Here is a 15,590-nt window from a genome sequence, read left to right as displayed (position 1 = left end):
AAATAAACTATAAAGTACAAAGCTGAAGAGTGATAATCCATGTCAGAACAGTAGTCAGCACAAATGTGCTGACTACTGGATTTGTGATACCCTCGGGGAATTAAAACTGCACCTGCAGTGGCATCGACCCAGTGGTTGTAAATAAACTCAACATAGATACCAGGTCTATGATGTGTTCATTTACAACCACTGGGTCGATGCCACTGCTGATGGAGTTTTAAAGGATTGAAGTTTACACTATTATCCAATCTCGGTATCAAATAATGCATCTTATCATACATCCTTCCATGTAGATATCCACCTGCAATCCGCTTAAAAAAATTGATTTTGAGTTTAATTTGTGATTGGAGTGTAGTTTTAAAAGAACGTTTAATTTGTGATTGGAGTGTAGTTTTAAAAGAACGTTTAATAATTGTGATATAGGAGTTTATTCATTTCTCAATATTAAATTAATAGATTGGTAAAAGGGGTGTATAGAAATAATGAGATAGGCGTAATAAATGATAGATATGTAATAGGCAGTGAAGGCGTTGATAATTTAGAAACAACACAGAAGAAGAAATAAATCAGGCGACCATATGTTTAACATAAAAACAAATCAGTTACAATATATTTAACACAAACAAAACAAGTTGGCCAAACAATTACAATTAGAAAAACAAAAATATTTAATAAAACTTTCAGTTATAAACCAGTGACAGAGCAACACGAACCACGATAAACCCATCGAGAATTGGAAGTGTTACCTGTTCTGTAATGGTCTTCATTGAAATGCCGATATTTTGTTGAAAAACACGTCCTCCCGACGTTACAATATGTCGTCAATTAAGAAATCAAGCATCTTAATAATGTTTGAATCGGAGAGAATTTTCTTTGTTTGAATCGGAGAATATTTTTTTTAACCGGAGTGATCTGGACACAGATGGACGACTTCACACTAAAATCTATGATAAATGGGACGATTTTAACTTTCCATTATCAACTTCCCATTTCTCAGCAAAACCATATCCTCTGCCCCTTCTTATGGTGTGTACATATCTCAGTTGATACGTTATGCCCGTGCATGTTCACACTTTACTGACTTTATATACAGGAGTGTGCTCCTAAAGCAGTAATTGCTCGAACAAAGTTATGAGGAGGACAGATTAAAAATGTCACTCCGTAAATTTTACGGACACCATCACGAATTGGTTGATCCGTCCGATGTGTCTGTCCATACTAACTAAGGACATTTTGACAACGTGTTAGATTGTGGTTTGTCATTACGTCGTCTTATCTTTTAATTACCGAACGTGACTTATTCATGATAATGACTGTTTTGTTTGTAACCCGGATTTAAATTTTTTTCTCAATCGATTTATGCATTTCGAACAGCGGTATAATACTGTTGCCTTTATTCGTACCTCTCTAAGACAAGATACTTGTATCTACTTTGACCACTCTTTTTATGAAACAAAATAATACCAACTCTATCAATTGGTCTTTTAACTAGTTTGGACTTGGGAATACTTGTGGTAAGTGTAAAAAACGTCAAATATTTTAATACTATTGCAAATAAATAAACTCATCATAGACACCAGGACTAAATTTAGTATACGCCAGACGCGCGTTTCGTCTACAAAAGACTCATCAGTGACGTTCGAATCCCAAAAAGTTAAAAAGGTCAAATAAAGTACAAAATGAAAGTCTTCGATTGTGTGTACTCTAAAAAAATATCTTTGGAATTTTTTACTATCGACATCTGATTCCCGCTACCTATAGAATATAGGCAGTTTCTCAATTACTTTTAAGCCGATAATAATTACGTTAATAATTTTAAAAGATGTTCCGTGACGCACTTGGAAGACCCATCAATATACCTTTGTGTGTAAAGACTCTTATGTATTGTAGGTATCCAACACAGTGATGAAGATTCAGTTATTCATCTTTGGGTAAAATTCCAAAGGATCAAATAACAGACGTATGATTATCCCGGATTTCCTCTTTAATAAGTGTCGATGGGGGGGGGGGGGGGGGGGGTATTTGTTTAGTTTACAAATGAATCGTCTATACCTAATTCATTTATCAAGCAGTTTATGTAATTTGATTTGCACGCAAAACCATGTTTATAAATAAACACGTCGTCATAAACCAAACCAAATATATTTCTTACTGATGTAGATGCTGGATGAATCTTTTTTATAAATTTATAAACTAAAAAAATCAAAAATATATGTTCATGGTAATGTTACAATAATAATAAAAAAAAACAAGATTGTTTGTTATTTGATACTGTTTAACCCGGATAACATGCAAAAAAAACCAAACAATTGATTAATTGATTGTTGATTGATTAACGTCCGAAACAATGGAGGTTTTCTTGCATTGATTTTTCACTGCTATCTTTAAAAAGAAATGTAGCCTCTACATACATACAAGGCAGAGTATAATAAGGTTGAAAATTGTAATATTGAAGAAAACATTATGTGTATTGATTTAGATAAGAAAATTACGATTGATGAGGTTCATAAAGTTGTAATGAATGCAAAAAATTGTAAAAGTGCAAGTATTGACCTTATTCAAGCAAGAATATTTTTATTATTTCTATTTTACATAAATTATTTAACTTATGTGTCAGTTCTGGTCATGAATGAAATATGTGGAATAACAGAATTATAACCCCAATACCAAAATGTTCTAAATCAGACCCTAGAGATCCTTTCTCTTATAGGGTCATAACTCTAGCTCCAATCGCATACAACATGTATTGTAGTATTTTAAATGAAAGACAATAACAATCAAACAAAGGAGTAAACAAAGACTCACAAAACCAAAGGACATTTACATCAACAGTTGTAAATAATAATTAAGAAATAACACGAACTTCACTAAAAACCGGGAGTGAAATCAGGTGCTCTGGAAGATTAGTCAAATGGTTATATGAAAGGGAGATAATTAATGATATTAAGCAAAATGGTTTTATGAAAGGCAAAAACACAATTGATCATATAAGCACTAACACATTAATAATAGAAACCCGGAAAAGTGTAAATTGTCAACATATATAGAGTTATAGACTTTAAGGTGGTACCTAACACTACAGGGAGACAACTCTGTAAAATCAGCAAAACGTTTTAATGACGTTGTGTTCATAAGGGAATATTTAGCTTTTCAATGATCAAAATAAGTGTTTGTCAAACTGCTATATAACCAGTGTATTTTTTCTGAATAAACGGTTGGTTCAAATTTTTTGAAATTTATATATTTTTATGAAAGGGTCAAAGTAAATACTTTGTCAAAGTTTCAAGAAAATTAAACGAGCCAAATTAATTTTAGTTAAAGTGTTAGGTACCACCTTAAGAAAGCATATGACTTAATTAATAGAGGTTTTTTTGTTTGACAAACTGGAAAATTTCAACTTTTCTATATGTTTGGCTTTATAAATATTTGGATATGAGCGTAACTGATTCGTCTTATGTAGACGAAACGAGCGTCTGGTGTACTAAATTATAATCCTGGTACCTTTGATAACTATTTACAGCACCTGCTGGTGGACATTTCGTCCCCGAGGGTATCACCAGCCCAGTAGTCAACACTTCGGTCATTTTTATAAATTTCCTGTTTACAAAACTTAGATTTTTTATAAAAAAAGATACTAAATTTTACAAATCTCATAAAATTAATATTTTTTGACGGTATATAAGTCAGATAATGCATATTTTAAGGTTTTTCTAGTCGTAGAACACACCTCGGGGTGTCAGGATTGTTTAAAGAAAGACCTCCCTCCGGTCGGTCTTTCATTTGATCAATCCTGACATCCCTCGGTGTGTTCTACGACAAGAAAAACCTTAAAATATGCATTATCTATAACAGAATTTTCTTATCCCAGTCATAGATTACCTTAACCGTGTTAGACACAACTTTTTGGAATTTTGGATCCTCAATGTTCTTCAACTTTACATTTGTTTGGCTTTATAAATACTTTGATATGAGCGTCACTGGAGAGTCTTGTGTAGACGAAACGCGTGTCTGACGTACTAAGTTATCATCCTGGTACCTTTGATAACTATTATGTACTCTTAAAAAGATTTATAAAAACTCTAATGTAGAATGTAGTGTACGTGTAAATGGTAATATGAATGAATGGTTTAATGTTGATTCTGGGTTGAAACAAGGTTGTATTGTATCATCTATAATGTTTAATATATATATATATAAATATAAGCATTGTTAATTGTGAAGAGTAAATCACATGGTGGTTTCAAGCACAACAAAAATCAAAACTGTACGATACAATCATATGGTCAGTTATTCGTTATGGTGCAGGTAATTTGGGAACCAGGGACTTTTCCTGCATAAATGCAGTCCAAAACAGGGGCATGAGATTTTACATGGATGTAGGCAAAAACAAACCAAATGATGCCATAGCTGGTGATATGGGCTGTAAACCTCCATGCGTTTAACAATGGTCAAGTGTCTTGAGACATTGTTCCATAATGGACCCGGGTCGCACATGATAAATTTTAAAAATTTTAAGTGGTCCATACGAAAGTGTAATAATAGAATTGATAACTGGAGTTTCAGAGTTATAGAGATGTTAAAATTGTATAAATATGAGCAAAATTACAATTTTGAATTAAATATATTGAACAAAAGTTTTATCTAATAAATTGAGGAAGATGTATTTAATAATTTTAAGTCAAACTGGTGTACAAAAGTTGCTGCATATGCAGAGGGAAGTAAACTGAGGGCTTGTTTAAAACTACCTATTGTACTGAAAATTATTTGAAAAATATTATGTCAATAAAAAACAGAAGGTCATTTGCTAAATTAAGATGTGGAGTAGCTCCACTAAAACTAGAAACTGGAAGATATGAAAGAAAAGAAGTAACGACAATGTTGCTGCTATAGTTGCCAAAACTTTCAATAATATTTTATTAAGAAGAAATAGTATTTTATTTTACTAATTCTCAAAGAAACAAATATTTTACTCTCATTAAGAAAATATGTATATTGTAAATTTCAAATATAAATGTGTAAAAATATGTTTATAGGGGTAAATTCAGTAAACAAATCTCCCATTGACTTTAATGCTTATCTACGGAAGCGTATTAGTACGGAAGCGTATTAGCGCCACACATTTTTTTTTTTTATTTTTTTTCCTATGTTTGCGTTATAACGCAAACATAGGGAAAAAAAAAATGTGTGGCGCTAATACGCTTCCGTACTAATCTATGTGTGGAAATAATACTTGATTTACCTTTAGAAATTAAAAACTTTCATATATCATTCATGAAAGTACAAATGTAGCCCTATCTTTTGCAACAATAAAAACATAGGGTCATGCGGCATTTTTGGGCATTCACATGGCCTTGTTTACAAACAATGTAGATTAGCACCGAATTTTTATATTGACCCTCATTACTTTTCAACCCTGTAGGGAAAAAATTTAGTACATTCAGCATTTTTTTTTTCAACTCTAGTTTTGATCCATCTACCAAAAAATATTTATTACAAACATTATCTACCAATCAGAAGAGCACATGACTTCACTTTTAGACAGAAAGCTCTCACCTAAATGGGCGGTCCCTGATGACGTATATTTATTTACTGAATTTACCCCTATATGTTTATATTATATCTTAGAAGTCTCTCATAAATCTTTTTAAGATTGGTGCATACAATGCAAATGTTTTAATGTTTTAAATCTATTTATGTGAATCTCATTTTATGTTTGTATGTGGTAAGACTATGATGAAATATTGAATCTTGAATCTACATGAGCAGATTTAAAAGAGTAAGGTGTTTTTGTTTGTTAATGAGGATACAGTGAATATAAGGGCTGAACTAATGTTTTAATTTTACACGAATAATGGAAAAAAACTGAATGAGAGAGCGGATTTACTGAAATAACTTAATAAGAGATCGGGTCCCCATGCTGGCAACTTATTTCAAGATTGAAAGAATATTATAAATAGTCGAGGTTGATAACTTTTAGCTAATTCAATAGAGTATTGAACTATCTCGAAGGACCAAAATTATTTTTTTGTAATGTTATTTTAAAAAAAAAACTAAATACCTTTTCAACATAATTTTCCATTAAAGTAATATAAGGTGCGCACTTCGTACTGTTCATGATAATGCACCAATTTATACAAAAAGCCAGTGTTCCACATGACGAATCTCTCGTTGTGGCTGTCATTTTTTGTTTCTAAAGCAGTTTCTAGATGATAGACAAAACTTGCATTTCACCTCTAATTTTTTAGCTAGTATGTTTTTGCCAGGCGGAATCATCGGACATATCATTTAAAATAAATAATCTAACGAGGAGTATGTTGAAGTTTGGTTCCAATTTGCCAGGTTGTTTCAGAATAAGATATTTTTGTAAGAGTTAAAACATGACGGATGACAGACGACAAGAAATGAATATAGCTAATTTTGTCCTTTTGACCACTGTTGAGCTTAAAAATGAGAAAAATCCCTTGACCTTTAAGTGGAGCAAGACCGACTGCGTCGACACAATTTTAGGATTTCATCTTCAGTATTCTATGTAGTCTTTACAGAGGGAGATTTTTCTGAACTTATATTTAGACAGGGCCTAATCTACGATTTTGGAGATGGAGAAGTGACTTCTCTTATCAGGAAGTGGTCAACCTTTTTGGAAAACTGGAGTTCTATTGCCGATTCCGCTTCGTTTGGTTTTTTATAATTAGTATTTTAAAAGACCAAAACAACTTACACCCAGACCCTTTTTTCTTTTCCTTTTCTTATCATGGTGTTGTCTTGGTTTTTTTTTAAACTAATGATTTGGTAGCATCCTTGGTATCTATCACTTTTTTATCCGCCTCTAACTAAGGTCAAAAAGATATTCACAGAACGCAACAATATTTCTAAAATAAACACTACAACACCGATTTTAGTATAAAAATTTGGAGGTGTGATTCAATTCTCAATTCTACAATTTTCCGGATAAATACCAACGCACAAAGATGTGCAGTATACAGGTCATTGTACGAAGTTCAACAATAAGCAGAACTTATACTGAAGAGTAAGCCGGGTATAACAAAATGTTGTCAATTATTAAAAAAATATATCATGCAAATTCATACCACAACTATGAATGACAGATAAATATGACAGATTGCAACTGACGACAACCAATCTTTCTCACAAATTATCAAAATTACGTCTATTATTATTATTATAATAAGATGAACTGTTTTGTAATTATCATCAATTTAGCGCAATTTAGATATGGGTGTGGACAGGTGTATTTAGCTGTTCAAGCGGTGACTGAGTCTCAATAAAATTTAATTTAATAAAATACTTTTAATTCGAGATTTTGCTTTTGTATATTAGATTTTCATTCAAAAAAGGAACTATTTCATATGAGGCTGTTTCGTAAGTAAATCGAAGCTTCTTTAGGGATAGTAAATTGATTTATTTAAGAGAACACCTGCGCGTCAAAAAACAATATCGCTGAGTGTATTGATTTTGGAACAATTAATGGAAATAGGTACCAAATATATATCATATCCAATTTTCATAAATGATTTGATAATGAACAAGTTCGCGAACTCTTTCATCTAAAAAAACAAAAACAACAATTGCATAATAAAAACATATTGACAAGAATGGTTAGTCTGCAAGTATTTCAGACCAACTACTGTTGTGACAAAAATTAACTTCACTTATAAGGTAAAGCTAACATATTTTTATAAGCAAAAGTCAGTGATAGAATAACATGTTATGATTTCAAATTTAATATTTACATACTAGATGCCTGTTTTAACTTTTTGCAAAACATCAGGAATCCTCTGATTTTATTCATGTTGTGCCAATAAAAATTTTGTCCATTCCTCATGTGTTTACTAAAAAAAAATTCTAGCTTCATCAATGTTCCTCAGACGATACTCATTTTCATAGAGATAGAAATTTAAAGCAAAGTTTAATTTGAAATAAACCATGTTATTTAAAGCGATTTCTTTTCTTATTAAATGCAAACACAATAAATTCAACGATATGTATCTGACCTTAGTCAGAGATTAAAAGAGAAAAACACAAGAACGATTATCTCACACATTTGGTTAATAATGTGATAACTGGTAAACATGCTGATTACCTATATGAAATAATTGATTCAATAACAACAACAAAAACAGGAATGAACCTCGGGTTAAAACACGTGTTTCAATTTATGAACAATGACTTGGTAATATTATGAAGAGCATCACCAGAGTTGACGAACAATAAATTCCAAATTGGCTTCAGGTAGGATTTTTTTTTCTTCCGTTAGGCGTATGCTTATCTTGTAGAAAAATAACATTTTAATTAATTGAATGAATAACAATAATAGATAATAGTAAAGACAAATAAAGGTAAAAATACAACTGCGCAAACTTTCTAAGATCTTTTTTTATAATTTGATACTTAAACTACTTTTAAAAGTATTTAACTTCGTTAATGTAAAATAAGAATGTATCATAGAGTCATTTATGTAGCCACCCTGAAATTAGAAAAAAGGGACTAAGTCATTTAAAACATGCAAAGGACTTCAGTCTATTAAATCCGTAAATTATAGATACTCCTTGTTTTTACAGAAAAGCCACCGAACTAAATGTATTTAAGGGGTCAATACTTCTCAAATTTGTAGAAAAGTCACCGAACTAAATGCATTTCGGGGGGGGGGGGGATCAACTTTTCTGAAATTGCTTAGCGAAGCACTTGGTAGATATGGCTGCTGGTATTTCTTTTAGATACCTTTTGATCATATAAAGTGTTAATGTATATCATAAATAAAACTCGCAAGAATTCTCGCTTAAAAAACTCGTCGGGGGATTTTCTCGCTGCGTTGAAGACCTATTAGTACCCTTCAGCTGTTATCTGTTCTTTGGCCGGCGGATTGTTGTCTCTTTGACATATTCCCCTATTCCAATCCCAATTTTGATTTAACTGAAAGTCTCTATTGATACTTGATTAATGCCATACAGAAATATATACGGTTTCTTTGTAAACTTTAATGATTCCTTTATAAGTCTTTTTTGTGTTTTTGTAGATCTCCTAACATAAGGACCTACTAAATATAGTAAATACAAGAAACTATATAATATAGTGGAAAGAAGAAATCAACCACAATTATGATCAACTCTTCCCAGAACGAATCAGAAGGGACACTGAACTTGACATCAGCTGAACAAGGATCTCGGCACGAATCATGGATCAATTTAGTTGTTGGGTGTATTCTATTGATAACTACGTCAATATCCTTATTTACAAATGGCACTGTCTTGTATGTTTTCTTTACCAGGCCCCAATATGTACTGACTAGAATAAATTCGTATATGGCTGTAGTCTGCCTTTTAGCTTTTATAATGGCATCTCTAGGATATCCTATGGTGGTCTCGTCCAGTTTTGCAGGATACTGGCTGTTTGGCGAGACTGGTTGCGTCTATTATGGCTTTTTAACGACTTGCTGTGGCTTGTGCACGATGTTTATCCTAACATTAATATCCGTGGACCAGTATATTTCAGTAGTGCACCGTAAATTTAATGAACAATCCATTAACTTATTCAGCATCATCGCCATCTCAGGGAGTCTACTTATGTCATTGGTTATAGCTGTTGGTCCCCTAGTTGGGTGGAACAAATATGTGCTAGAAGGAATAGGAACTACCTGTTCTATGGATTTAGAAAACGCAGATGTTTTGTACCGATCGTATTTAGTAACATTGCTGTTCGTCGCATTTTTTCTTCCAGTTTCTGGTATGATGTTTTGTTACTGGAAAATATTTTCAAAGGTAAATCGCTACTGTACATAAACATACTAAATATCTGATTGCCTTGCGGTGATAATAATCAAATATTGTTTGTTCTTTAAAACGTAGGTTTGTCTAATTAATCTAAAAAAAATAAGGTATGGTAATCTTTTTTTTCTATTCTGTCATATAGCAAGAAAAAAAACCTATTGGTTTCATTTCTGAAAGAATTCAATATTCAATTTCAAAACTGAAAATTCTCTTTTCGTATTATAACATTTTCCCCATGTATAATCCTTACAAAATGAGGCAATTTTGCAAAACCCTTTGCTTGAAACTAAGAACGGTGACCTATATTTCTTACAATGTTTTTTTTTTTGTAAAAGCAGATATAAATACATTTTGGCAAAGTATGATATCATTCTGTCATTTTTCGTACCTCAATTCTTCTTTAAATTGCAGACAGGTTACCTTGGCATTGCCATGAGGCAGATTGTTCTTTTTTAAAATGTGTTTTTCTTTTACAAGCTTTTATGAAATAAACAGATCGATTAATAATTTAAATTGAGAATGGAAATGGGGAATGTGTCAAAGAGACAACAACCCGACCAAAGAAAAAAAACAGCAGCAAAAGGTCACCAACAGGTCTTCAATGTAGCGAGAAATTTCCGCACCTGGAGGCGTCCTTCAGCTGGCCCCTAAACAAATATATACTAGTTCAGTGATAATGAACGCCATACTTATTTCCAAAAGCATATTTACCACATCTTCTTATATCTATATATCGTATTAATGTACTCTTTTAAAGGTTTCAGAGACTCGAAAACATCTTTTTGATGTTTACAGAAACATCAGCATATCTGCCATATCAGTGAATAGACATAAGAATATGAACCTGGAAGGAACACTAGCTCTTACGATAGTTTATATTGTGGGTACGTAAACTAAATAATTCGTTCCGTATTTAAAAAGCACGCTATATATAAGTATATGATATTGAAATGATTGATGCTGAACAAAGTCGAGTGAATATGTTGAAAGCGCCGATTATTGTCGCATTCGTATCGAAAATAACGAATACAAGTATAATCAAAGTACTGAAGTACTGAACATCGGATGACCGCAAGTTCTTGTGGATGGCCAAAAGCAATTTTTGGGGCATTTAAACACTTCAAGGAAAAAATTTGTAAATCTGTAGGCTTATAATATGAATAACTTACTAGTATCTCATACTTTTTTTATATAATTATTAAAAACAAAAAACAAAATTGATGTCCACAAACACTTCTCACAAGACTTAAGACTGAGCAACACACACTCCGCCGAATACCGGAATGAAGTAATGTACAGTAACACAAGAAAACTAAATTATAATGCCACAATATTTCATCGATGTAAAACAGGGAGGTAACCGCATGAACTCATAATAAAGCTATGTCTGGTGCTTTGGTAGAGAAAGCAAAGCTTCTCGTATAATAGGCATTCGTAAGTCGCCATGTGATTCCATATAAAGTCAAATGTCACGATAGGAAAGGCTTAAAAGCAGAAAGCAGTTCCTATCATATTTAATGCATCTGTCGTTTCGTCTATACCATATAAGAGGATAACTCTTTGATTCCAATTTGTATTTAACATTTTTAATCTAGTTAGGACAACTAGTATGAAGTTATCATAAATTCATTTTTTATTTTGTGAAATTTTTCGGAACTTTTGGGTCCTCAATGTTCTTCAACTTCGCACTTTAATTGCTCTTTGATTCGAGCGCATCAGATGATTTTTATAGACAAAGCGCGTCTAGTTCTCAAACCATGTGTTATCATTTGATGATAATTCGTCTAACTTTATATTGTTTTCATACTGCAGCTGCTTTCCTGTTATGCTGGTCGCCCTATGCAATAACCATGATTTGGTCAATAATGAGTACGACTGCCCTACCACCTTTAGTGACTTCAATTCCATCATTAGTGACAAAGATTGGAAGTTGTTTTACGCCATTGATTTATCTGAGGCGAGATCTGAAAATGAGAAAAGAAGTCATGGATACATTTCCGTGTCTGCAATCTGAAGCTGAGAAAGTTACACCAAATCGTATAGAAATAATCCGTGCATCTTGTATATCTACGGTAGAAGTCAATACGGTGCAGCCGTGACCTAAATTAGCAGTAGTGAGAACAAAATGTCTATAATGAGCCAAGTGTGTAAGCAGAGAGCAAACCAGAGCTTGAACAGGGTTTTTTATCACTTCTTGACGTAAATATCATATAGGTCAAGGATCAGAATTGACAAAATACATGTAGTCCTTAAAGGAATTACGATTTTACCCTTTTTGTGAGTGTGGGAACTAAAGGAACTCTAAAAACTTACATGTAAAGAAACATTACAAAAAGCAAAAATGATGAGTGAGACCAGATCTACAAATTATACAGATGTGTTTTAATGTTTCTTTTTCTTTACTTTAAGTTCTATTTGCCAAAAAGTTTTCCATTGAACTAGTAATCAATTATTATAAATATGTAATTACGTATTTTGAAATGTAAACGCTTGAGCGTATGCATATGAACTTACTATGGTGTAAATTAAGTAAGTTGCTTTCCGCGTATGTTCTTTCCGTCCGGGTGTCGGTGTTATATCATACAAATGCTACCCAAAATATTGGCAATTCAAATACTTTATTTCCGTCAAAGTTATGTAACTTATACTTGATGAGCCCTACGGTTGTCTATATGTTTGTATTGTCTTTGTGCGCTACGGTATGGTTATGACAGTAAATGGGTTTTTTTTCTTTGACAGATTTATTTTTATTGATATTGCTCCGTGACTGTATTCTTCAATTCACAGTTGTGTCGTGATCGTTAGATTGCAAATAATTCACCATCACACCGGTGCTAGAGGCTGTCTCAATCTTGTATTGAGGTGAGAGTCGAGTTTTCTCTCTGTGCAAGGCCTCACTTTAAGATAATGGACAGTAATAAAAATGCTGTTTATTTTCTATCTGTGTTTTGTTTTTTTCTGTGTAATTTCTGAACTTCTGTCATTAATGAATATTCAATGTCCTACATACTTCCAATCGAAAAGGGTTATATTTGAGATGTGAGGCTTGAATTTGATGTCTCTGAGGTAAAATTGTTAACTCTTGGTAAAGATCTATTCAGACCCGATAAGAATAAGTTAAAGCATAATTATTCAACACCGATCGCATCGGATCGCTGTTGCATCCACAAAATTTTGCAAAATTGTGCTTTGACGTTACGCACGATATTGCGTCCCAATTGGTAACGTCAAAATTTGACGTTTTACGTCGGTAGTCGAGTATACTTTGTTCGTTTTGATTGTGATCATTTTTGATTGATATGAATACTTCAAAGTCTTGAATATGTATGAAATATTTGCTACTGGTAGATACGCAAGCAAATGAACTGTTCGGACTTCTGATTCGGCTTGTGTTGTATTTTTCTTTATATTTATTGCAACTTTTATTTTTTGGCTCTTTTCTTTTTAGTTTCTTTATCTCTTTACAATATTTAATTCTCTCTGTCTCGGATATGAAATTCTTCTGTTCTGTTATTAATAGTTTACCTATTTATTGACAAATTTCCATATGTTGTTTTTCCATTTTAGATAATTATTCATTTTCTATTTGATTATAACTACTTTTATATATTGCAGTTCTTATCGTGGTTTATATGATTCTATCTATTTTCGAAATTTGTAATTTGGTTATTTTGTTTTGTCCTCTGATCTTAAAACATAAAATCGAACCGTACTTGTTATTTAGAAACAATGAAATATCGTTCATATATCATATGATAATACGAACTGCTTTCAAATTCGATGGCCTAGGAGGATGATTGGCCTAATGAGTTCATATAAAGTTATAAAAAGCATGGTAATTTTAAGATACGCTCGTGGTGAGATTTGTTCGACTCCGATCCTAATCAACAGTTATTGCAACTATTTTAACTTAAGTTCGCGGCTTCTCCTACCTTTGATGACAGGTCAATAAAATACAACAAATGTCGCTTATACATGATGTGGTGTTTAACACCAAAACAAAGAACAAACTTTTAGAAATAATTTGAAAACACATATACGTATAGCGTCCCGAATCGAAAACGTTCAGAACGTAAGAAAATTGCTCAGTGGACAAACTTGCAAGACATTTGATTTGTTAAAAAAACGAAGTCATTTCGACTTAACAGCTTATCAAAAAGTATGTTATCGTATTGTGGGGTGAAAGCACAATTACGAAAAAGCACTGTTTTATATGCTACAAATTGAGTATTTAATAAAATGACGTTAAAACTGACAGTGTTTTTGTAAAAAGCGGCGAAATTCGACATTGGACAATCTTGCAAGACATTTTCCAGAGGCCAATGCGTTTTTATTTGAAGTGCGAGTGCTGTAAAATTCCGGATTTGAAATGGTCTATCTAAGCACATTTGTAAAATAATTTTTTAATTTTTTTTTTTTATATCATCTAATATTTTAAAAAGCGATAAATTTTGATAACTTACCATTTTCAGAAACCTGACCATGGCGAGAATTATTCATTTTTGAAAAAATATTTTTTTACCGTTCGATCAACACAAACAACAGCAATGGCGTCATAAATTATATTAGACGTTTATCATTCATCCGAATTTTCGCGGATTTTAAACTTTTTATTAGACCACAAAAATTCCCGCAAAAGTTATTTTGCGAATAACTTGTTACGTCTGACACGCATATTTTTGACGTTTTGGTATTATTTGTATCATTATTTGAAACTATTATGAAAAGTTAAAGAATATTTTTGATATTTTTGGAAACATTAATACCTGCCTAATCTATGGATATAAATTTCATAAAGCTGAACTAGTTAGTTTTCATAGAAGAGCTATTTATCAAATTGCTCTGTCGCATTTCACGGCATTGACGCAATAACGTGCTTAACGTCTATAGGTGGCATAATATTATGTTGTCTGTCATATTTTTACTTATTCATGCATTTAATATATGTTTCACATATTGTCTCACTTTTTTCCTTTTTATATGTTTATTCAAATAGTATCACATTCTTATCAACTTATTATCAACCTTATTGTATATATGTTTTAAAAGTAAATGGTTAAAATGTATCTAATTTGCATATATCTCAGAGACCTTTGTGCACGAGGTCTTCAAAGTTGAATTAAAATAAAACTTGGAACTCGAACATTGAAGATTCTTATTTTAAATAGAACACCTGTAGGTACGATGAAAGGATATAACTATACAAATACCATGGATCATCACGAAAGTATAGGTTGGAAAATTGATAGTCATGAAAACTGTAGAAAAGAGAGAAAAGGCATTACGGGGTAAACAAAAATCATCAATCCAATAAAAATCAGGTAACACCATTGCCAAAGTAAAACGAAAAACTACAAAACGACAAACAGCAATAACAAAACATTTCACCAAGAACGTAAGATTGAGCAAAAGGAAATGCACAAAAAACCGGGGTGAAATCCAATTTTCTGCAGAAGGGTAACTTTACAGTTTCTTCGCCATTAAAGACGCCCGCCGTTTTTTCTCTTTTTAAATTAAACAACGCGTGTAACTGTTTTCGAATATCGAAAATATACATGTTAATTCCATATTTTTGATTGTTTCCGTTTAATTTATTCACAGTTTTTGATATGAAATGGAAACAATTAAGCTTGGCACTATTGTACATGTATAAGCACCTGTCTATTGTTCAACTCTTTATTGTCATCTAAATGTCTTTCGTTTTTTTTGTAGTTGGGTGCTATATCATTGACGTTTACCATACAACAATACAATACAAATAGTTTATTTACGTCTCACCATTAATATTAAAATACATATAAACAT

At 32.1% G+C, this 15,590-nt stretch overlaps 2 protein-coding genes across 2 annotated transcripts; both read left to right on the top strand.

The window, feature by feature from the left end:
- The first annotated feature begins 9,043 nt into the window (after positions 1–9,043).
- LOC134683484 (visual pigment-like receptor peropsin) lies at positions 9,044–9,797 on the top strand. The gene has a single exon (XM_063542824.1). It carries the CDS (start codon positions 9,117–9,119, stop codon positions 9,795–9,797), a length of 681 nt encoding a protein of 226 aa, XP_063398894.1. The 5' UTR covers positions 9,044–9,116.
- A 747-nt stretch (positions 9,798–10,544) lies between these two features.
- On the top strand, positions 10,545–11,941 carry LOC134709314 (vasopressin V1a receptor-like). The gene is made up of 2 exons (XM_063569485.1): positions 10,545–10,669; positions 11,598–11,941. The coding sequence occupies exons 1-2, from the start codon at positions 10,624–10,626 to the stop codon at positions 11,882–11,884; spliced, it is 333 nt and encodes a 110-aa protein (XP_063425555.1). The 5' UTR covers positions 10,545–10,623; the 3' UTR covers positions 11,885–11,941.
- Positions 11,942–15,590: the final 3,649 nt, after the last annotated feature.

Source organism: Mytilus trossulus, chromosome 1 (genome assembly GCF_036588685.1).
Source record: "Mytilus trossulus isolate FHL-02 chromosome 1, PNRI_Mtr1.1.1.hap1, whole genome shotgun sequence".
Classification (NCBI taxonomy): Eukaryota; Metazoa; Mollusca; class Bivalvia; order Mytilida; family Mytilidae; genus Mytilus; species Mytilus trossulus.
This window is presented reverse-complemented; position numbering and strand designations above follow the sequence as displayed.